A 19,527-nucleotide genomic window follows, 5' to 3' on the forward strand; every position below is an offset into this window, starting at 1 on the left:
GCTTGTAGAAAATCTAAATTCACTTAAAATAGCTGCAAATTGAGTACAATACCATTAGAAGGGGTGGAGGAGGAGGAATAGATAATTGATATTTCTCTTATGATTTATGTTCTCGAATCTTTCCCATGGTCAGGAACATTTCCCTTTCATTTCAATGAATTTTTTGTGTATAGTAAAATACACCCAGATTTCAAAGGTAATTTACCAACTCCCAGAAACGAACATGCTTCCCTAGATACATTTAATCTCCCAAATAAATAAAAAATGCAGAATAAAAAAAATGCCCCATCCATCATTCCTGGGCATTGTTATCTGGAGATAACAGAACTTTACAGAAATCACGGAGGCTGGCACTACACACGCAGCAATTCACATGAAACAGAGGCATGTTCCAGGTGCTTCAAATACTTTTCCGTATAGAAAGTGTGGTAACTGGTTGGAAAAGCTTTTCAGTTCCACATCTCCAGGGGACTGTTACAGCCAAGAGAGAGGAAAGGAAAAGCAATAAAACCCCACAAATACCTGCTCACAGTATCCTTTTGCATTCATCAAACTTAATTCTGTTTAAGGTTCCAAATGCAAATCTCAAGGTAAAATTCAGAAGTAGTCAAAATCATGCTATAAAATATATTTACTCTAACATCCTCAGCAGGGTTAAACTTCTTGTTTCATGAACACACAACTTGAAAACTGACACAGGGTTTCCAAGACAGAGAAGAACCATTGTGAATGAGAGTTCATAGAATATCAGGGTCGGAAGGGACCTCAGGAGATCATCTTGTCCAACCCCCTGCTCAAACAGGACCAATGCTCAATTTTTGCACCAGATCCCTAAATGGCCCCCTCAAAGATTGAACTCACAACCCTGGGTTTAGCAGGCCAATGCTCAAACCACTGAGCTATCCCTCCGCCCATACTACTGGCCAGTTCTTAAAATGCATTTGATTGGTTATATTTATTCAGCTGAAAACCAGCAGCCAATGGAATCTTCTGTTTCTAAAGCAGTGGATTAGGCTCAGCTGATCTGGGCACTAACAAATCAAAGCTTCCGGGTTCACAGGCTGGCTTCTCCCAAGCTGCGGAAAGAATATAGCTAATTCATCAACTATAGCAGGAGTTCTTGCTTCCTGGGCAGGGAGTCCCCTCCGTTTCAGGTTTCAGTGACATACACAGATAACAAGGTATGTTTCTTTTTATTGCTTCACAGTTTCTTTTGGTGTTTCTCATATGCTAACTTGTGCATGGAAGAGCTTGTCAGGTTGAGAAGTTTTTATCTCTGTGAAAGAAATGCATGATTTGGGGGTTGGAAAAAAATTGACTGAAAATGTTTGGTTTTGTCCAGTGGGCTACACAAGGGCAAATGATGATGGCTCAGCCCTAACGTTTACCTCCTATAAATTGTTATAATTCATTATGTCTCTGTGTCCTTTACTCTGCTTCCTGAAGCGTTTTTCTTTCAATGCCTTTTTGGCTTTGACAATAAAAGCATGAAGAACTGAATTAAATTGAAATCCTTTAGAGACAGAATGGTAGTTTCTAGTCAATAATATTCAGGTACTGATACAAGTCCCATTGTAGCTGAGCCTAGAGATCTTAAACTCTCATCTTCCTTGATGCATTCATCTGTGCCCTGTCCCCGTGACAGATTCAGATGCTGGAGTCTGGAAGCTGGACTTTCAAATTTTGTAAATGGGTGTAACTGACCAAGTTTCCTGACAATCTCTACTACACACAATCTTTCGTGGACATGGTTTATAATGATATTAACCCCTTTTTCTCTCTGCAAGGCTGAATGCCATAGCATCCCAGTGGGTTGCAGAATTAGCTAAGTTTAACTTCAAAGTCAAATATTGTCCAGAGAAATCTGATGTGGAGGCAAATACCCACATACCCAGAAGTCCGCATATTCAAAATTGTGACAGAATGTACTGAAGAGACAAGCAAAGATGTTTTGATTAATGCTGTTCTATAATGTATGGATGTACACAGAGACGTCAAGGTACTTTGGTTGGCAGCTATTACTAGCAGCCTTTTGGCAGTAGGAGACTTCTCCAGGGGCATTAAACCCATCACAATGCCTCTTCCACAAGAAGACATTTTTGGCAGCCCAGAAGGACAATCCGGCTATGGCTAAATTCTTCATTGTAAATTATAGGGGGGAAAGCCTAATCACCAAGATAACAGAGGAGGATACACAGTATCTATTTCTGTATCTTATCCTGCAGTCTATCCAAGACTGATGTAAAAATTAGTAAATGAAGCGATATTGCTTTCTGGTATCGAGATTGTTTTATATTCAAGGTTTAATCATTTTGCATAATGTACAGGTTTTTTAGTTCAGCAGATTTTTTTTTCTAAATGTGTGATATGCCCAGTGACTTTGCATTATGTGGTTATACCACTGATCATATAGGCAGTGTTATTTCACCAGATATGAATGTCTTTTGGACTATGAACTGTTCAGACCTGGCTATTCTGTCAGACTGTGGAACTCAGCTGCCACAGAGTATTCCTGCTTGATTGGCACTCACCTGGTATTTGGTGGACCCAGGTTCCCATCCCTGGTCTTAAACCAGGCACAGCAGAGACTTGAACTGGGATCTCCCACATTTGTGCCCAAACCACCAGGCTATTTACAGTAGTAGTTCTTACGTTCTCTCTGTGTGGCCCAATGAACTTTGAATTGCTTATACACAGTAGAACAGCTTCAACAAGACAGAATGAAATTTGAAAGGCGGCTCTCATTTTAGAGGGTCTTCAGTGCCCCCTTTTTAGTTTTTGAAGTTTTTAAAATATTTTTCCTGGTATTTTTGTCACTTCCACTTGGGGAGCGGAGGTGGTTTTCCCCCTTTTTTTCCTCTCTCTTCCTCACCCCCACATTTATTTCAGAGGGGAGAGAGACAATTTTCAAAAATGAGTGAGGAGAAAAAAAAAGAATAAACAAATGGTAAAAGGTATTGTAAAATAGCAAAAAAACCAAAGTGCCACATTTTGCAATGTTTAAGTGACTGTTTTTGGACAAACAGTCAATTTTAAAAAGTAATTTTTTTACCTTTTTAAAAAAAAATAAAAAATCTTGACCGGCTATAAACATAGGCCCAAATAATCAGCTGGTGCAAATCAGCATAGGTCTGTTCTCTTCTGATTTGCAGCACTAGATGATCTGGACCATGTTGTATTTCCTCCCACAAACCGCTGTTACTCTGCTTTTTACATTTACCACCTTTACCCAAGACCAAGACACTTGAAAAAACAAAGTTCACTGACCCAATGCTAAACATGAAATATCTTTGCACTTAGCTTATTTCAGAAGTTAGAACTTCAGTACCTAATGTGAGTAATATTTAATTGGTTATACCATTGATCATATAAGAAGCATTATAATTACATAGTCAGTGGAGTTATGGCTAATGTAACAAAATGAATTTGCTTAATCCCCCTAGGTGCCAGTTTGCTGGAACATGGCTGTGCGTTTGTTAGATACACAGTATAATGCAGATTCCTATCAGAAATACAGATTCTCTCCCTCTGAAAATCTCCAAAGTGTCATCTTCTCCTACCTGGAAGAAAAGGTAAGTGACCCTGTCAGGCCCTAGGCTGAGAATACATGTTGTTAGTTCTACTGTGGAAAAGACCTACAGACCAGTGCTTCTCAAGCTATCTGATGTCGGGGACCGGCAATTACTTTTTTCCAATGTGCACGCAGACCGGCAGCCGACGGCTCACAGACCGGCACCGGTCCGCGGACCACCACTTTGAGTAGCACTGCTCTAGAATACAGTAGGAGTGAAACCAATAGGATACTACAGAAATTACTCTAATTACCTGGAGAATCAGAGCCTTTTCTCTCTGACTAGGACTGGGTATGTGTACAGGGGTGTAAAGAGGACTAAGATTTGGCTCTTCATAAGAATTTGTGCTCCTCTTGCTGAGACGTGTCTGTTCTCTCCTCAGAAAGTAAACCCCATTCGGCTGGCAGTGGATGTTGGCTGCGGGTCGGGACAAAGCACTCGCGTACTTGCAGCTCATTTTGAGAAGGTGGTTGGAACAGACATCAGTGAAGCTCAAATCGAGGCAGCCAAACAAGCTGCCTCCTTCCCAAATGTTTCTTACCAGTAAGTGTTCCATAAAAGGATGCTTTCCCTTTGGATGTATCCAGAGTGCTGACCTTTGCACAAAGCAAGCACTTCATGAACAGGACAGATACAGGCCAGCATTTTCAAACGAGGTCAGTCATTTCTAGGTGCCTGATTTCAAACATATTTGGTCTGCTTTTTCACAAAGTACCCAGAACTCACGACTCCATCTGAAAGTCAGCAGGAGCTGCAGGTCCTCAGCGTCTAAAAATCAGGCCGCTCCTAATTAAATGCTGAAATATGGATTTTGGAGCTTGGGCTGACATTCTTAGGCCAAACCCCTCTTCAGTTCCAAGGGAACAAAAAAGTGAGGCTTTTCAATGTCAGATTTTCAACAACACCACATTTCCTCTCAGCAGTGTCCACACCTGACAAGTTTCATGCACGTCAGGCCCCAGTAGAGACGACTCCTTCTTCCCAATTTAAATATCTTCCCTGTTTCCCTTTATAGTGTGTGCCCTGCAGAGGAGCTGCCATTTGAGGATGGTTCCGTGGACTTCATTACTGCTTTTGCAGCTGCCCACTGGTTTGATATGCCGAGGTTCATGAAAGAAGTGGATCGAGTTCTCAGGCCACATGGCTGTGTGGCCCTTAGCACCTACACTACAGACTTCAGTATGCACTATAAAGACTGCTCGGAAAGGCTTACAGAAATCTTCACTGAGGTGGGAGAAGAAAACAATCCTCTTCTGAAAAAAAAAGACACTCCATATGGCAGGAAGTGTATAGTATATTTTAAGGTTGCCAGACACTTTCCAGTATAAGACCCTGTTTTCAGCTGTTTACAATTTTGCCAGACCTTAAGCGTTTGGGCTGAAATTTTCCTTTCTGCCTGTCTGCCACAGCAAAAACAGTCAGCCATTTCCAAAAAACAGAAATAGAGACTAATAGGTGCCTTTGCCCATTTCAAAACAAATTCTTATACCCATTGTGTTGAGAAGTACTAGCTCCTCAGCGCTCTGGAGCAGAGCTTGGAATTTGCAGAGCGGTTGTGCGAGGGATGTGCCTTCCGATTTTTTCCCCATGGGAAAACCACCCAAACTTGGCTGAGTTATAACTCTTTGAAAAATTTCAGCTTGAACATTGTCAGTAGAGGGTTTGGCAGCTAAATTTTCCAAAGATTCCATCTGCAATGAACATGCTCCAGCTCCTCACAGCTCCTGGTGCTCGCCCACAGACTGTGAATGCACCGTCCCCACACAGCAATTGAGTATGCTCCATCCTGAAGCTGTTCGGGCTGAGCTGGATGTTCCCTGCTGCAGGTCACTGTGGTGCTGGGCACCAGTTCTCACCGCAGGGACACTGTCTTCAGTGGTGCCCTGCTTATGCCCAGGCAGCATGAGCAGGAAGGAACCTGGCTCAATTCAGAGAGGACATGAGTTGTGGTGGTAGAGGGAGTAGATTAAGACAAGGAGCTTGAGGAGGACGGGGAGTCTAGGACTTGGAGCCAATGAGAACAGGATAATTGGGCATAAAGCAGGCTACAGGCTGGTGGCTAGAACTGGTTGTCAAGGAGAGACGGACAAGATGCCCAAGCGTGAGATGAGGGGGTACTATGAGGTGGCATGAGGACCTTGGGGATGGAGGCTGAGTTTTTTACTGTTTGTGAAACTCTCAAACACTATAGTGGTGAGTAACACAGACAAGCCCACACAGAAATTAATAACTGTGCATGGCAGGGTTTGAATAGTATGCAGGAAATAAGGCATGAGGTCACTCGTTGGACAATCAGGATAAAGCAAAATATTAAATAGCTACACATTATGTGTGCATTGTCCATCTTGTTCACTGCGTTAGGCAGGGGTCCTGTGGAAAAACTAGTATCCAGTCATGTAACTTAAAGACTGTATCATAGAGAAGGTGTACGATGGAGGCAAATTAAGGTTACACAAACAACCTTAATTCTGGCATTTCTTAACTTTGAGTGCTTGACTTTGTATCCTGGATAATGTTCTTTTAATGTAGCCTTGGGGTTGTATGTAGGGTCTGAGCCAAAGTCCATGGAAGTATGCAAGAGTCATTTGACTCCACTGGGATTTGGATCTGGCCCTTATGGAACGCTGCCAGGTGATGTGGTACATTTGGGAAGGCTGGTTTGCGTTCAGGCAGCTTCCATCACATAAAACCCATTCCCAGACAAAAACTACCTTCACATTGAGATATGGGTCAGAGAACATACGAATAACTAGGGATAAAATCCATTAGTCGCTGTTGTAATTATCCCCTAATGAAGTATTACAAACCAGGACATTCAGAGTTATTGTTAGACTTACCTTCCCTAAGGTAAGGAGATGACTCAGGCCAGGTACCCAAAAAACATTAATTCTGTCCTCTATTGATACCATGTAATGCCCATAGAATTCTGACTAAGGCATTATAATGCTATGGTCTCTTCAGATTGAACTGATTGTAAAGACATATTAGCTTTCTGTCTTCTCCCACCTCCATAATGTCACTCAGGGGGCCATTTTGAGAAGGGTATCTATGAGAGTAAGGCTACAGTATGCCTCAACAAAGATTGCTGCTGTCTCCATGTACTTGGTCGTCATAGTATTCCTATCTGCCTCCTGATGGCACAGGTGGCCACCATCTTCCCTGAGGTGGCTTCATTCTCATCGCATGGGCAGTGATCATTTTGATGGAGGCCATCTTAGCTGAGGTCAGCCTTATGGCCTAAGCCCCATGTAAGAACAATGGAAGAGGTTATGTCCGCCATTTTGAAGTAGGGCAGTTTTTCATGGATATTCTCTGTAAAAGAACATTACTATACCACACCAACAGAAAGAGATTCGGTCTAGTACAAACAATAATGGGTGGGTGGTCGGGGGGAGGGAAATGACCATTAAACCCAAAATATAATTGTTCAGATGTAGCCCATTCACATAACTTCTGCGAGTATTATGTGTGGGGAAGTCTGAAGGGTCTGTATTATTCCATTATTCTCCTGTGTAGCTCTAACTGGCCCTCAGGCCAGGCAGCCCTGAATCAGGGAGTGCAGCTCAGATGAAGTGGAGGATCAAGGCCTTACATAACATATTTGCTGTTTCTGTTCTGACTTTACAGACCCGGGACCTGCTTCTTGAATATGCAGATGAAAAAGTAAAACTTGTCTTTGCAGAGTATAAAGAGGTGTTTGAGTCTGTGCCTTTTCAGGACAAGCGGAGGTGAGACGACAAGGACAAAACTGAATTTTATGTAATCTCTTGCATTGTGGGCTGTGTGAACCCTGGAATACTGGGCACTTGGGCGTATTCATTGGTCTTCACTTTGAGACTGCAGGTTGCAGAAGATTCGTAGAGTTTAAGGCTAGACGGTAGCACTGAGATCATTTGGTCCAATGTCCTTCAAACAGATCTACAGTGTCTGGTCTGTCTGGTTCATCTGTGTGGTCTCCTCATCAAATGAGAGAGGTTTCCCCATAAACAAATGTCCAAAAAGGGGAAGGGATAACAGATCATGCCCCACATCTTAATAATCTGCATGAGCCGATCCTCAGCTTGTATAAATCAGTGTAGCTCCATTATCCTCCAGGCTTACTTCTCCAATGCTCTGGTTTCTTTCCACTCTTGCAGAGTTACCCAGATCTTAGACAAAATTCCCATGTCTGTTTCTGGGGTGATCGGGTTATTCCAGTCCTTCTCCATGTATCAAGCCTTTCTGAGGAGCGACCCTGAAGCAGCAAAATCCCTCCTCCAAAAAACTGAACAAAGGTAAAAACAATTTAAGAAAATGAGCAGAATATGGGCAGCTCTCTTGTATGACATAGGTGAAGAGTGAGGTTGCAACAATTCCTCCAACGCTGGGGGAAGGGGAGGCAGTCATTGCACTGGTGCAGCCCTCTTTGCTCTGGGTCACTATTGTGAGTGTGGCTTTTTATGGGCCAGATCCTCAGCTGGCTTAAATCAGCAAAGCCCCATTAGCTTCAATAGAGCTATGCCAACTTAAACCAGCTGGGGATATGGCCCAGTATTTCTGCCAGAATCCCCTATGTGCATTGCTGTCACTAGTGAAGTCTAGCTTGATACTTCATAAAATAGGCAGCTTAGCTAATTTCTTCCTTCTGGTACTTGATACTGAGTATTTCCTTCTGGGACATCCTGAAGTTTAATTAGCAAAGGAATAAAATATTAAGAGCTTGAGCTTCTAGTTCCATCTTATACCCAATAAACCACAATCTCTTGGGCTATATGGTGCCTTCAGTCTCTTTATACAAACCCAGTAACACCAAAAGTTTCACAAATGGGCAGCCTACCATACGGTCCTCAGTAATTACGGTTAGTGACTGGCACAGGTAATGTGCTAAAACTGCTTTAGACATAGTAAACTTCTCCTGAAGTACCTTTTGTGTATCCTTTTACGATAAGAGTAGAATGTTTTTTGGTGGGACAGGTATGTCTTAGGCTGTGGTGCTAAGAACTGGCTGTCACCTCTGCCTCTGGTAGAACAGGAGTCAATGTATACAGTGAGAAAGTAAGTGACCCTTCCTCCATTTCTTGTTTCAGGTTCCTGGACACCATGGGAGTTTGCTCTAATGAAACCCAGGTAGAGATTGGGATAAGGAGTGTTTCTGTTCTAGGCTGCAAGGGGCCATGAATGGAAAATCCAGCGATGATCCTATAGCCAGAAGAAAAATCTCGATTTTTTGGTATCTACTTGTAACTGATGTTATCACCGTTCAATAAAGTCCATGGCAAAACTCCCATCCTCTTCAATGGGAGAGAAAGGAAGCACGATATCAAATAGTACCAATATTAGAAGGGCTTTCACGGCGTGGTTGCTTCCTATTTAAAGAGGAAAAGCACGGTGTTCTGTCCAGCGTCCCTTCAACAGGCATTGGAAGAAATCAAGGACCCTTTGCCACATAGAAGGCTGCAGAGATTGACTCATATCTGGAATATGCAATAAACATCATGTCCCCTAACAGCTGAGAGATTTTTGGAGGGCTTTATTGTCCTACTGAGTAAAAATAGCTTGCAGCAAGATCAACTGCTATATGTAATTCCCTGTTAATGGGGTAAGCAAATAGGAACAGCAATAATGTTGTAGAGTTCTCGGAATAATACGTCACAGGCATCTTTCAACCAAAGCCCTCCAAGGGTTGTTCCAGGTCGATCAGTATTACTGTCTGCGCTCCACATGAAGTGAAGAAGAGACCAGCCCCAAACATGCCAATTACAGAACTTCTTATTACAGGCCAGAGTTTCAGAAGAACTTGCCTTCCATTCAGGCACCAAAATAACTGACGGGATTTTCTAGAAATCTCAGCACCTTGGGTGCCTAGCTCCGTGTGAAAATCTGGCCATGAATGAGCGTTCTTGAAAATCTGACTCCATTTGTGGGTGCTGAGCACTTGAAAATCCAGCCCTAAGTGTCTAAGATAGCAATTGTAAGTCACTCCCATTAATTCTGTGGTTAAAGAGTAGCAGCCGTGTTAGTGGGAGGTGACTCCCAGCTTGAGGAGACATACCCACGCTAGCTCTGACTGAGCTAGCCCACTGAAAATAGTGCAGCCGTGGCAGCACAAGCAGCGGGAGGAGCTAGCTACCCCTAGTACATCCCTAGGGTCTCAGGTGGGATCTTAGGGCAGCTAGTCCCTCCCACTCCTCATGCCGCTGCTGTCACTTTATTATTAGTGCACTACCTCGATCAGAGCTAGTGGGGGTATGTCTCCAAGCTGGGCATTAGCCCTCCAGCTCAGATTTAGACATTACCTAAGGGTGGAACTCATCCCCTTACAGTGAAGATCATCCTTAAAGCTGGTGGTTATTGTTATGATTAATTATTTGTATTATCATAGTGCCTGGGAGTCCTGCTCATAGACCAGAATTTCATTGTGCCAGGTTCTGTACAAATGCAGAACAATAGTCACGACATTCTCAGGCAGTTTATTATGATTGTATTTAATATTCCGGTAGCATCTTGTTGTGCCAGGCATTGAACACACGCATACGAAGGCCTGGTCCTGCCCCAAACACCTGACAGTCTAGGGCTCTGATCCTGCAAAGACTTACCGACATAATTAACTTCACTAACATGACTTCAGTGGGATTATTTAGGTGCTTAAAATTAAGCAGATATGATTTGAAAACAAAAAAGCTAAAGGAAGTGTCACCTGCCCTCCAGCCAGCAATCACTGGCAGATTTGGCAGGGGTAGATCCTACAGAGGGGTGTGAAGGAGAAGAAGAGGCTGACGGCCTTTTAGGTTTTTAACCACTCATTTGTTAGCTGTTTGTCACTAATGCAGCCTTTTAATTGCCAGAGTTCCAGCAGGTCCTGGTTATGCCCAGACCAGGAATTCAAGAGCAGCCTTTTGTCAATATTTCTTTTCACTTCCACTCTTGGCTTAAACCAGAAAGCACAGAGATGTGGGGCAGGGGAGGGGGTGTGTTAAAGTGAACCAGACTTTTTCCACCCCTAAAAGTTCAGTATGAGTTCTGGGCCAAGATTTTCCCACTTTGTTTGAAGTGGTTTGCCTGACCCAAAAAATGACCAACCAAACTCCAGTATTTGCTGCAACAATGTAAAGTGATCTCACTAAAGTAAGGTTTCAGAGTAGCAGCCATGTTAGTCTGTATTCGCAAAAAGAAAAGGAGTACTTGTGGCACCTTAGAGACTAACCAATTTATTTGAGCATAAGCTTTTGTGAGCTACAGCTCACTTCATCCGATGCACTGAAGTAAGCTTGTGGAAAATCGAAATTCCCTTAAAATAGCTGCAATTTGAGTACACTGATTAGAACGTGTGGAGGTGGAATAGATAATTTATGTTCCGAAATCTTTCCCATAGTCAGGAAAATCTCCCTTTCATTTCAGTGACTTTCTTTTTTGTATGTAGTAAAATACATCCAGATTTCAAAGGTAACATATCAGCTCCCAGAAAGTACCATGCTTCCCTAGATATGTTTAATCTCCCAAAGAGCAGAATAAAATAATGCCCCATCCGTCATTCCTGGGTGTTCGTCTTACTGGAGATAACAGAACTTCACAGAAATCACAGAGGCTGGCACTACACACACAGCAATTGACATGAAGCAGAGGCATATTACCAGGTGCTCCAAAAGAAACAAGAACTTTTCCGTATAGAAAGTGTGGTAAAATAAAAGCATGAAGAACTGAAATAAATTGAAATCTTTTAGAGACAGAATGGTACTATCTATTCTACAATATTCAGGGTACTGATACCAGTCCCATCGTAGCTGAGCCTAGAGGTCTTAAACTCTCATCTTCCTTGATGTATTTATCTGCGCCCTGTCCCCATGACAGATTCAGATACGGGAAGCTGGAGTTTCAGACTTTGTAAAGGGCTGTAACTGACAAGTTTTCCAACAACCTCTACTACACACAATCCTTTATGGACATGGTTTATAATGATATCAACCCCTTTTTCTCTCTGCAAGGCTGAATGCCATAGCACACCAGTGGGTTGCAGAATTAGCTAAGTTTAACTTCAAAGTCAAATATTGTCCAGAGAAATCTGATGTGGAGACAAATAACCTACCCAGAAGTCCCCTTATGCAAAAATGTGACAGAATGCACTGAAGAGACAGGCAAAGATGTTTAGATTAATGCTGTCTTATAATGTATGGATGTACACAGAGATGGCAAGGTACTTTGGTTGACAGCTATTGCTAGCAGCCTTTTGGCAGTAGGAGACTTAAACCCATCACAATGCCTCTTCCACAAGAAGACATTTTTGGCAGCCCAGAAGGAAAATCTGGCTATTGCTAAATTTCTTCACTGTTAGATATAGGGGGAAAAGCCTAATAACCAAGATAACAGGGGAGGATACACAGTATCTATTTCTGTATCTTATCCTAGATTCTATCCGAGACGGATGTAAATATCAGTAAATGAAGTGATATTGCTTTCTGGTATTGAGATTGTTCTATATCCAAGGTTTTATCATTTTGCATAATGTACAGGTTTTTTTATTCAGCAGATCTTTTTTCTAAAGAGAATGTGATATGCCCAGTGACTTTGCATTATGTGGTTATACCACTGATTATATAGGCAGTGTTATTTCATGAGATATGAATGTCTTTGGGACTATAAACTGTTCAGACCTGGCTATCCTGTCCAATTGTGGAACTCAGCTGCCATAGAGTATTCCTGCTTGATTGGCACTCACCTGGCATTTGAGGGACCCAGGCTGCCATCCCTTAAAACAGGCAGAGCAGAGATTTGAACAAGGGTCTCCCATGTGAGTGCCCAAACCACTAGGCTATATACAGTAGTAGTTCTTATGCTCTCTCTGTGTAGCCCAATGAATATTGAGTTGCTTATACACAGTGGAACAGCTTCAACAAGCCAGAATGAAATTTGAAAGGTTGTTCTCATTTTACTGAAATGCCCCCTTTTTAGTTTTTGCTAAAATGTTTTTGTAGTTTTAAAATATTTTTCCAGGTATTTTTGTCACTTTCATTTCGGGGGGGGGGGGGATTTCTTTCCCTTATTCCCCCATCCCCACAGTTATTTCAGAGGCGGGAGGGAGACAATTTTCAAAAATGAGTGAGGAGGGAAAAAAGGGAGGAGAGAAGGTAAAAGAAAATAAGAAAAACCAAAAAATTAATAGTAAAACGTATTTTAAAATAACAAAAAAAGAAAATGCCACATTTTGCAATGTTTAAGTGACTGTTTTTTTGACAAATTGTCAGTTAAAAATAAGTATTTTTGACAAAAAATAATTTGACACATTTTGACCAGCCCTACTGTAAACATAGGCCCAGATAATCGGCTGGTCCAAATCAGCATAGCCCATTCCCTTCTGATTTGCAGCACTAGATGATCTGGCCCACATCATATTTCCTCCCACAAACCCCGGTATTCTGCTTTTTACATTTACCACCTATACCCAAGACAAAGACACTTGAAAAGCAAAGTTCACTGATCCGTATTTAACAAGAAGTATCTTTGCCCTTCACTGATTCCAAGGGTTAGAACTTCAGTACGTAACTTGAGTAATATTTAATTGAGTTAATTACATAGTCAGTGGAGTTTGATCTTACGGCTTGTGATGTTGCACCCCATAATGCTTTATCTAAATATGCTTATGAGTGTATATATGACATAACTGAAATATGTTTTATCTTACATATGCGTGTAACATATCTCTGCAAAGGTTTTGATCCACTCAATATATTCATCCTATTTCTATGCATGTATCATTTTTGTATTCGAAGTTATGAATATTGGCTGCGTTCTTGTTTAATTTTAAGTAGCCTTAGTAAAGCATTTGGTCAGCTTCTTTAGAAAGGAATTTGCAAGTTAAGTGCGCAGTCAAGAAACACTTAAGCTAACAATGAACTTGGAGACGTCAATCCACATCTGAGTTTTCCCAGGAACGTGGCCTGGATGGTAAGGAACTCAGTCATGCATGGACATGTGACTTGCCCATGTGATTTCAAAATGCCATCTTGGAGCTGGATTTGGCATGGGAGAGAGGAGGGGGTCTCCACCCACAAGAGATAGTCTATTTAAGCCCCTGGGAGGCCCCTCTATTTGGTCTTCAGCTGGCTCAAGAGATAGCCTCTCCACCCCCACAGGATACCTGAAAGAAACTGGAAGAAAGGACAGTAACCATGGGGGTGTGAGTGGTTGCTGGACCCAGACTAGAAGGAGGCTAGTCTGCAAAAGAAGCTTACTGGAACATATCTGAGGGTGAGATTTCATCTGTAATCATTGTCTTACTGTATTAGGTTTAGACTTGCGTGTTTTGTTTTATTTTATTTTGTTTGGTAATTTACTTTGTTCTCTGTTATTACTTGGAACCACTTAAATCCTACTTTTGGTATTTTATAAAATCACTTTTTACTAATTAATTAACCCAGAGTATGTATTAATACCTGGGGGGGGGGGGGACAGCTATGCATATCTCTCTATCAGTGTTATAGAGGGTGAAGAATTTGAGTTTATCCTGTATAAGCTTTATAGAGAGTAAAACAGATTTATTTTGGGTTAGGACCCTATTGGGAGCTGGGCATCTGAGTGTTAGAGACAGGAACACTTCTTAAGCTGTTTCCAGTTAAGCCTGCAGCAGTTGGGGGATGTGGTTCAGACCTGGGGCTGTTTGCGCAGCAGGCAGGCGTGTCTGGCTCAAACCAAGCAGGGCACTGAAGTCATAAGCTGGCAGGGAAAACAGTCTCAGAGGTAATCAAAGCACATCAGGTGGCAGTCACAAGGGGGTTTTTGTGATCCAACCCATCACATGGCTAATGTAACAAAGTGAATTTGCCTAATCGCCTTAGGTGCCAGTTTGCTGGAACATGGCTGTGCGTTTGTTTGAGGCACGACATCATGCAGTTTCCTCTCAGAAATACAGATTCTCTCCCTCTGAAAATCTCCAAAGTCTCATCTTCTCCTACTTGGAAGAAAGGTAAGTGACCCTGTCAGGCCTTAGGCTGAGAATACTGTGGAGAAGACCTATAGAATACAGTAGGAGTGAAACCAATAGGATATTACAGAAATTACTCTAATTACCTGGAGAATCAGAGCCTTTACTCTGTGACTAGGACTGGGTACATATATAGGGGCATAAAGAACACTAAGATTTGGACCTTCATAAGAATTTGTGCTCCGCTTGCTGAGACGTGTCTCTTCTCTCCTCAGAAAGTAGACCCAATTCGGCTGGCAGTGGATGTTGCCTGCGGGTCGGGACAAAGCACTCGCGTACTTGCAGCTCATTTTGAGAAGGTGGTTGGAACAGACATCAGTGAAGCTCAAATCGAGGCAGCCAAACAAGCTGCCTCCTTTCCAAATGTTTCTTACCAGTAAGTGTTCTATAAAAGGATGCTTTCCCTTTGGGTGTATCCAGAGTGCTGACCTTTGCACAAAGCAAGCACTTCATGAACAGGACAGATACAGGCCAGCATTTTCAAACGAGGTCAGTCATTTCTAGGTGCTGGATTTCAAACATATTTGGTCTGCTTTTTCACAAAGTACCCAGAACTCATGACTCCATCTGAAAGTCGGCAGGAGCTGCAGGTCCTCAGCTTCTGAAAATCAGGCCGCTCCTAATTAAATGCTGAAATATGGATTTTGGAGCTTGGGCTGACATTCTTGGGCTGACATTCTTCAGTTGGCTGTTTTCTGACATTCTTGGGCTGACATTCTTCAGTTGGCTGTTTTCTACACTGGCCAGGTACAGACAGTCAAGAAGTGCACGTCCCTTCAGTTCAGGGAGCGTGGGTCAGGTTTCCCTTATGACCGAAACACACACACAGCCCCATGCCTTAGTACTTTTTATCTGATTTGTTGGCCGTGTTTTAAAACAGACCAACCAATTAGGGTAGGCCAAATTTTCAGTGTGGTTAGCATTGTCGCTTTGACTGTATAATGTATGCTTACTTATCTCCTTGTAGCCAATTGTTTTATAGATTATTTTACCACATAGAAGTCAGCATAGATTGTTATCTAGTTGCAGCACGTTTTGACCACAAATCTTAGCTTCCTTTTGCAAAGCTTGCTTTTTAGAGCTTCCAGAATGAGGCCTAACACTGACAATACTTTTGTTTAGTTCAAGCTTGACAATACAGTTGTTCAAATTATTCACACAAACAATAATGGGTGGGTGGTCGGGAGGGTGGGTGGGGGGGGGGGGGGAAACAGGGAATGACCATTAAACCCAAAATAAAATTGTTCAGATGTAGCCCATTCACAAAACTTCTGTGAGTTTTAAGTATCAGGGAAGTCTGAAGGGTCTGTATTATTCCATTATTCTCCTGTGTAGCTCTAACTGGCCCTCAAGCCAGGCAGCCCTGAATCAGGGAGTGCAGCTCAGATGAAGTGGAGGATCAAGGCCTTACATAACATTTTTGCTGTTTCTGTTCTGACTTTACAGACCCGGGACCTGCTTCTTGAATATGCAGATGAAAAAGTAAAACTTGTCTTTGCAGAGTATAAAGAGGTGTTTGAGTCTGTGCCTTTTCAGGACAAGCGGAGGTGAGACGACAAGGACAAAACTGAATTTTATGTAATCTCTTGCATTGTGGGCTGTGTGAGCCGTGGAATACTGGGCACTTGGGCGGCATTCATTGGTCTTCACTTTGAGACTGCAGGTTGCAGAAGATTCATAGAGTTTAAGGCTAGACGGTAGCACTGAGATCATTTGGTCCAATGTCCTTCAAACAGATCTACAGTGTCTGGTCTGTCTGGTTCATCTGTGTGGCCTCCTCATCAAATGAGAGAGGTTTCCCCATGAACAAATGTCCAAAAAGGGGAAGGGATAACAGATCATGCCCCACATCTTAATAGTCTGCATGAGCCAGATACTCATTTGTATAAATCAGCATAGCTCCATTCCCCTCCAGGCTTACTTCTCCAATGCTTTGGTTTCTTCCCACTCTTGCAGAGTTACCCAGATCTTAGACAAAATTCCCATGTGTGTTGCAGGAGTAACTGGGTTCTTCCAGTCCCTCTCCATGTATCAAGCCTTTCTGAGGAGCGACCCTGAAGCAGCAAAATCCCTCCTCCAAAAAACTGAACAAAGGTAAAAACAATTTAAGAAAATGAGCAGAATATGGGCAGCTCTCTTGTATGACATAGGTGAAGAGTGAGGTTGCAACAATTCCTCCAACGCTGGGGGAAGGGGAGGCAGTCATTGCACTGGTGCAGCCCTCTTTGCTCTGGGTCACTATTGTGAGTGTGGCTTTTTATGGGCCAGATCCTCAGCTGGCTTAAATCAGCAAAGCCCCATTAGCTTCAATAGAGCTATGCCAACTTAAACCAGCTGGGGATATGGCCCAGTATTTCTGCCAGAATCCCCTATGTGCATTGCTGTCACTGGTGAAGTCTAGCTTGATACTTCATAAAATAGGCAGCTTAGCTAATTTCCTCCTTCTGGTACTTGATACTGAGTATTTCCTTCTGGGACATCCTGAAGTTTAATTAGCAAAGGAATAAAATATTAAGAGCTTGAGCTTCTAGTTCCATCTTATACCCAATAAACCACAATCTCTTGGGCTATATGGTGCCTTCAGTCTCTTTATACAAACCCAGTAACACCAAAAGTTTCACAAATGGGCAGCCTACCATACGGTCCTCAGTAATTACGGTTAGTGACTGGCACAGGTAATGTGCTAAAACTGCTTTAGACATAGTAAACTTCTCCTGAAGTACCTTTTGTGTATCCTTTTACGATAAGAGTAGAATGTTTTTTGGTGGGACAGGTATGTCTTAGGGCTTGTCACCCCCCGAGTGACATAAGTTACATTGACTTAAAGCGGTGTCCACACCACGCTGCTAGCAGGAGACGATCTCCCACTGATACAGCTTCCACCTCTCATTGAGGTGGAGTGATTATGTGGACTGGGGAGCGCTCTCCCGTTGGCATAGCACGTCTTCACCAGGCGCATTACATTGGCGCAGCTGATCAATGCAGCTGCGCCGATGTAGCGCAGTAGTGAAGACAAGCTCTTAGGCTGCGATGCTAAGAACTGGCCTAGCTGTCACCTCTGCCTCTGGTAGGACAGGAGTCTGTCTATGCACTGAGAAAGTAAGTGACCCTTCCTCCATTTCTTGTTTCAGGTTCCTGGACACAATGGGAGTTTGCTCTAATGAAACCCAGGTAGAGATTAGGAAAAGGAGTGTTTGTGTTCTAGACTGCAAGGGGCGACGAATGGAAAATCCAGCAATGACCCAATAGCCAGAAGAAAAATCCCGATTTTGGTATCTACTTATAACCAGATCGATAAAGACAAGGTAACACACCATGGAAGGGATCATTTGAACTACTCATACATATTGCTGGGTTCCAGGTTAATCATTTCGGCTCCAGAGAGAGACCTCGGCATCAGTGGAGGGGAGCAAACAAAATATTAAGATGCATGAGGAGTGGGGTTGAAAGTAATACAGCCTCCCTATGAACTCTGTGCTCAATCCTGGGCATTCTACTCCAGAAAGGATATAGCAGACAAAAGTGTTCAAAAATGGGTGATGAAATTTTTAAACGCCTGCAGAAACTTTGAAGGAAGAGATCTGATACTGGCCACTACTGGAAGCAGGCTACTAGAAAGGATGGACCACTGATCTGATGTGCTGTAGTATTTTTTGGCTTCCCATGGTGAGGCAATGTCTCAGCTTCTCATGTACCACTCTCATAAATCTGTCCATTTAAAATATATATATATATAGTCCCAATGGGTGAAATTATACAGGGAGTCAGCACAAAGCCTATGAACTGCTTAATCCCTATTTTGTTCTGGCTCTTTGCATGAGGTGACTTTCCCCTACTGAAAACAGGATAAGGGACACATTCTCTTTTAGGATCTTCTCTGAGCTGTTCCTCAGTTTAGCATTTCAGAACTGCTGTTATTTTATTGGATCCAGAAGGAACAGGGGAGGGATGATTACATACACCAAAAGCATTTCTTTGGACATTAAAGAACACTTCACAGCACAAGCACTGTGAGGAAATGGCAATGCAACAGTCTCTAAAGTGCAATAAACTTTACAGCTACAACACATTTACAAGTCTGGTAAATTTGAGTCTTCTTCCTGGACCTGGATGTGTTGCTGTGACCCTGCTGGCATGTCACTGCCCAGGATGGTTTTGGAATCTATGCAGTGGTACCCATTCTCCTCCACCTTTGGTTCCAGCCCACCTGTCCAGTGACCTCCCCCTCTGAGGCTGGCACTTGATGCAGGGTTTAGAGAACATGGCCCCTTTAAAACGTTGCCTGCAGCAGAGGACGTACTGATTGTTCTAGGAAGAGGAAGTGCTGGTTGTTCCAGGGGTGTGGAGAGAGGGAGAGTGACAGGGAGTGTGTGCCTGGAGCTCCAGACAAGAGGGCTGTGATGTTGTATGATTAAAGATGACCATTTATATCATTGATATTGCCACTGTTACCTAATTGCAACAAATCTTGCACAAAGTGTATCATGTAAGGTGTCCATGGAAAAGTTACAATCTATTGAGTATGATTTTCCTGATTAAATCACTGTATCTAAAGTTATGAATATTGGTATGTATTTGTATCTCCAACATGTGGTTTGTTCCTGGGTGACACCCTCCAGATAGATTTACATCAGGGCTAGATAGCTATGTGTTGATGACCTATCAAGGACACTCCACTCACACAAAGGCCATTGAAAAAAGTCATCTAGTCCAGATAGCTCTTCCTGCAGATGCCTGAGACAGCAAGGGGCCAATGGCCACCCCTGTCATTCAGCAAAACATGTAAAGGCATGTGGTGTGGACATGTGACCTTGGACGCCATCTTGGGCCAGTAACTTTCCATCCTGGTCTGTGGGCTTTGTTTGGGACAGTGAATTTCCATGCACATGGTAAAGGATATAAAAGCCCCTGAGACACGTCCATTTTGTCTCTTTCCTACTCCAATTCCCTGGATTGTGGATTTACAACTGTGGTTAGATGTTTGGCTCTGTGTGTGTGTGT

The 19,527-nt window shown here is 42.8% G+C and overlaps 1 protein-coding gene across 2 annotated transcripts; it reads left to right on the plus strand.

Moving 5' to 3' along the window:
• Positions 1 to 1,033: 1,033 nt before the first annotated feature.
• Positions 1,034 to 19,084, plus strand: LOC125644973 (putative methyltransferase DDB_G0268948). 2 transcript variants are annotated; one of them, XM_075118128.1, is made up of 12 exons: positions 1,034 to 1,181; positions 3,444 to 3,572; positions 3,955 to 4,115; positions 4,588 to 4,801; positions 7,200 to 7,300; positions 7,709 to 7,846; positions 8,639 to 13,793; positions 14,381 to 14,508; positions 14,742 to 14,902; positions 15,973 to 16,073; positions 16,483 to 16,620; positions 17,658 to 19,084. In XM_075118128.1, the coding sequence occupies exons 2-7, from the start codon at positions 3,462 to 3,464 to the stop codon at positions 8,727 to 8,729; spliced, it is 816 nt and encodes a 271-aa protein (XP_074974229.1). In that variant the 5' UTR covers positions 1,034 to 1,181; positions 3,444 to 3,461; the 3' UTR covers positions 8,730 to 13,793; positions 14,381 to 14,508; positions 14,742 to 14,902; positions 15,973 to 16,073; positions 16,483 to 16,620; positions 17,658 to 19,084. The 2 variants fall into 2 exon arrangements, with proteins under 2 accessions (XP_074974229.1, XP_074974228.1); XM_075118127.1 differs by having other exon boundaries at positions 16,524 to 16,620.
• Positions 19,085 to 19,527: the final 443 nt, after the last annotated feature.

This window comes from Caretta caretta, chromosome 11 (genome assembly GCF_965140235.1).
Source record: "Caretta caretta isolate rCarCar2 chromosome 11, rCarCar1.hap1, whole genome shotgun sequence".
Classification (NCBI taxonomy): domain Eukaryota; kingdom Metazoa; phylum Chordata; order Testudines; family Cheloniidae; genus Caretta; species Caretta caretta.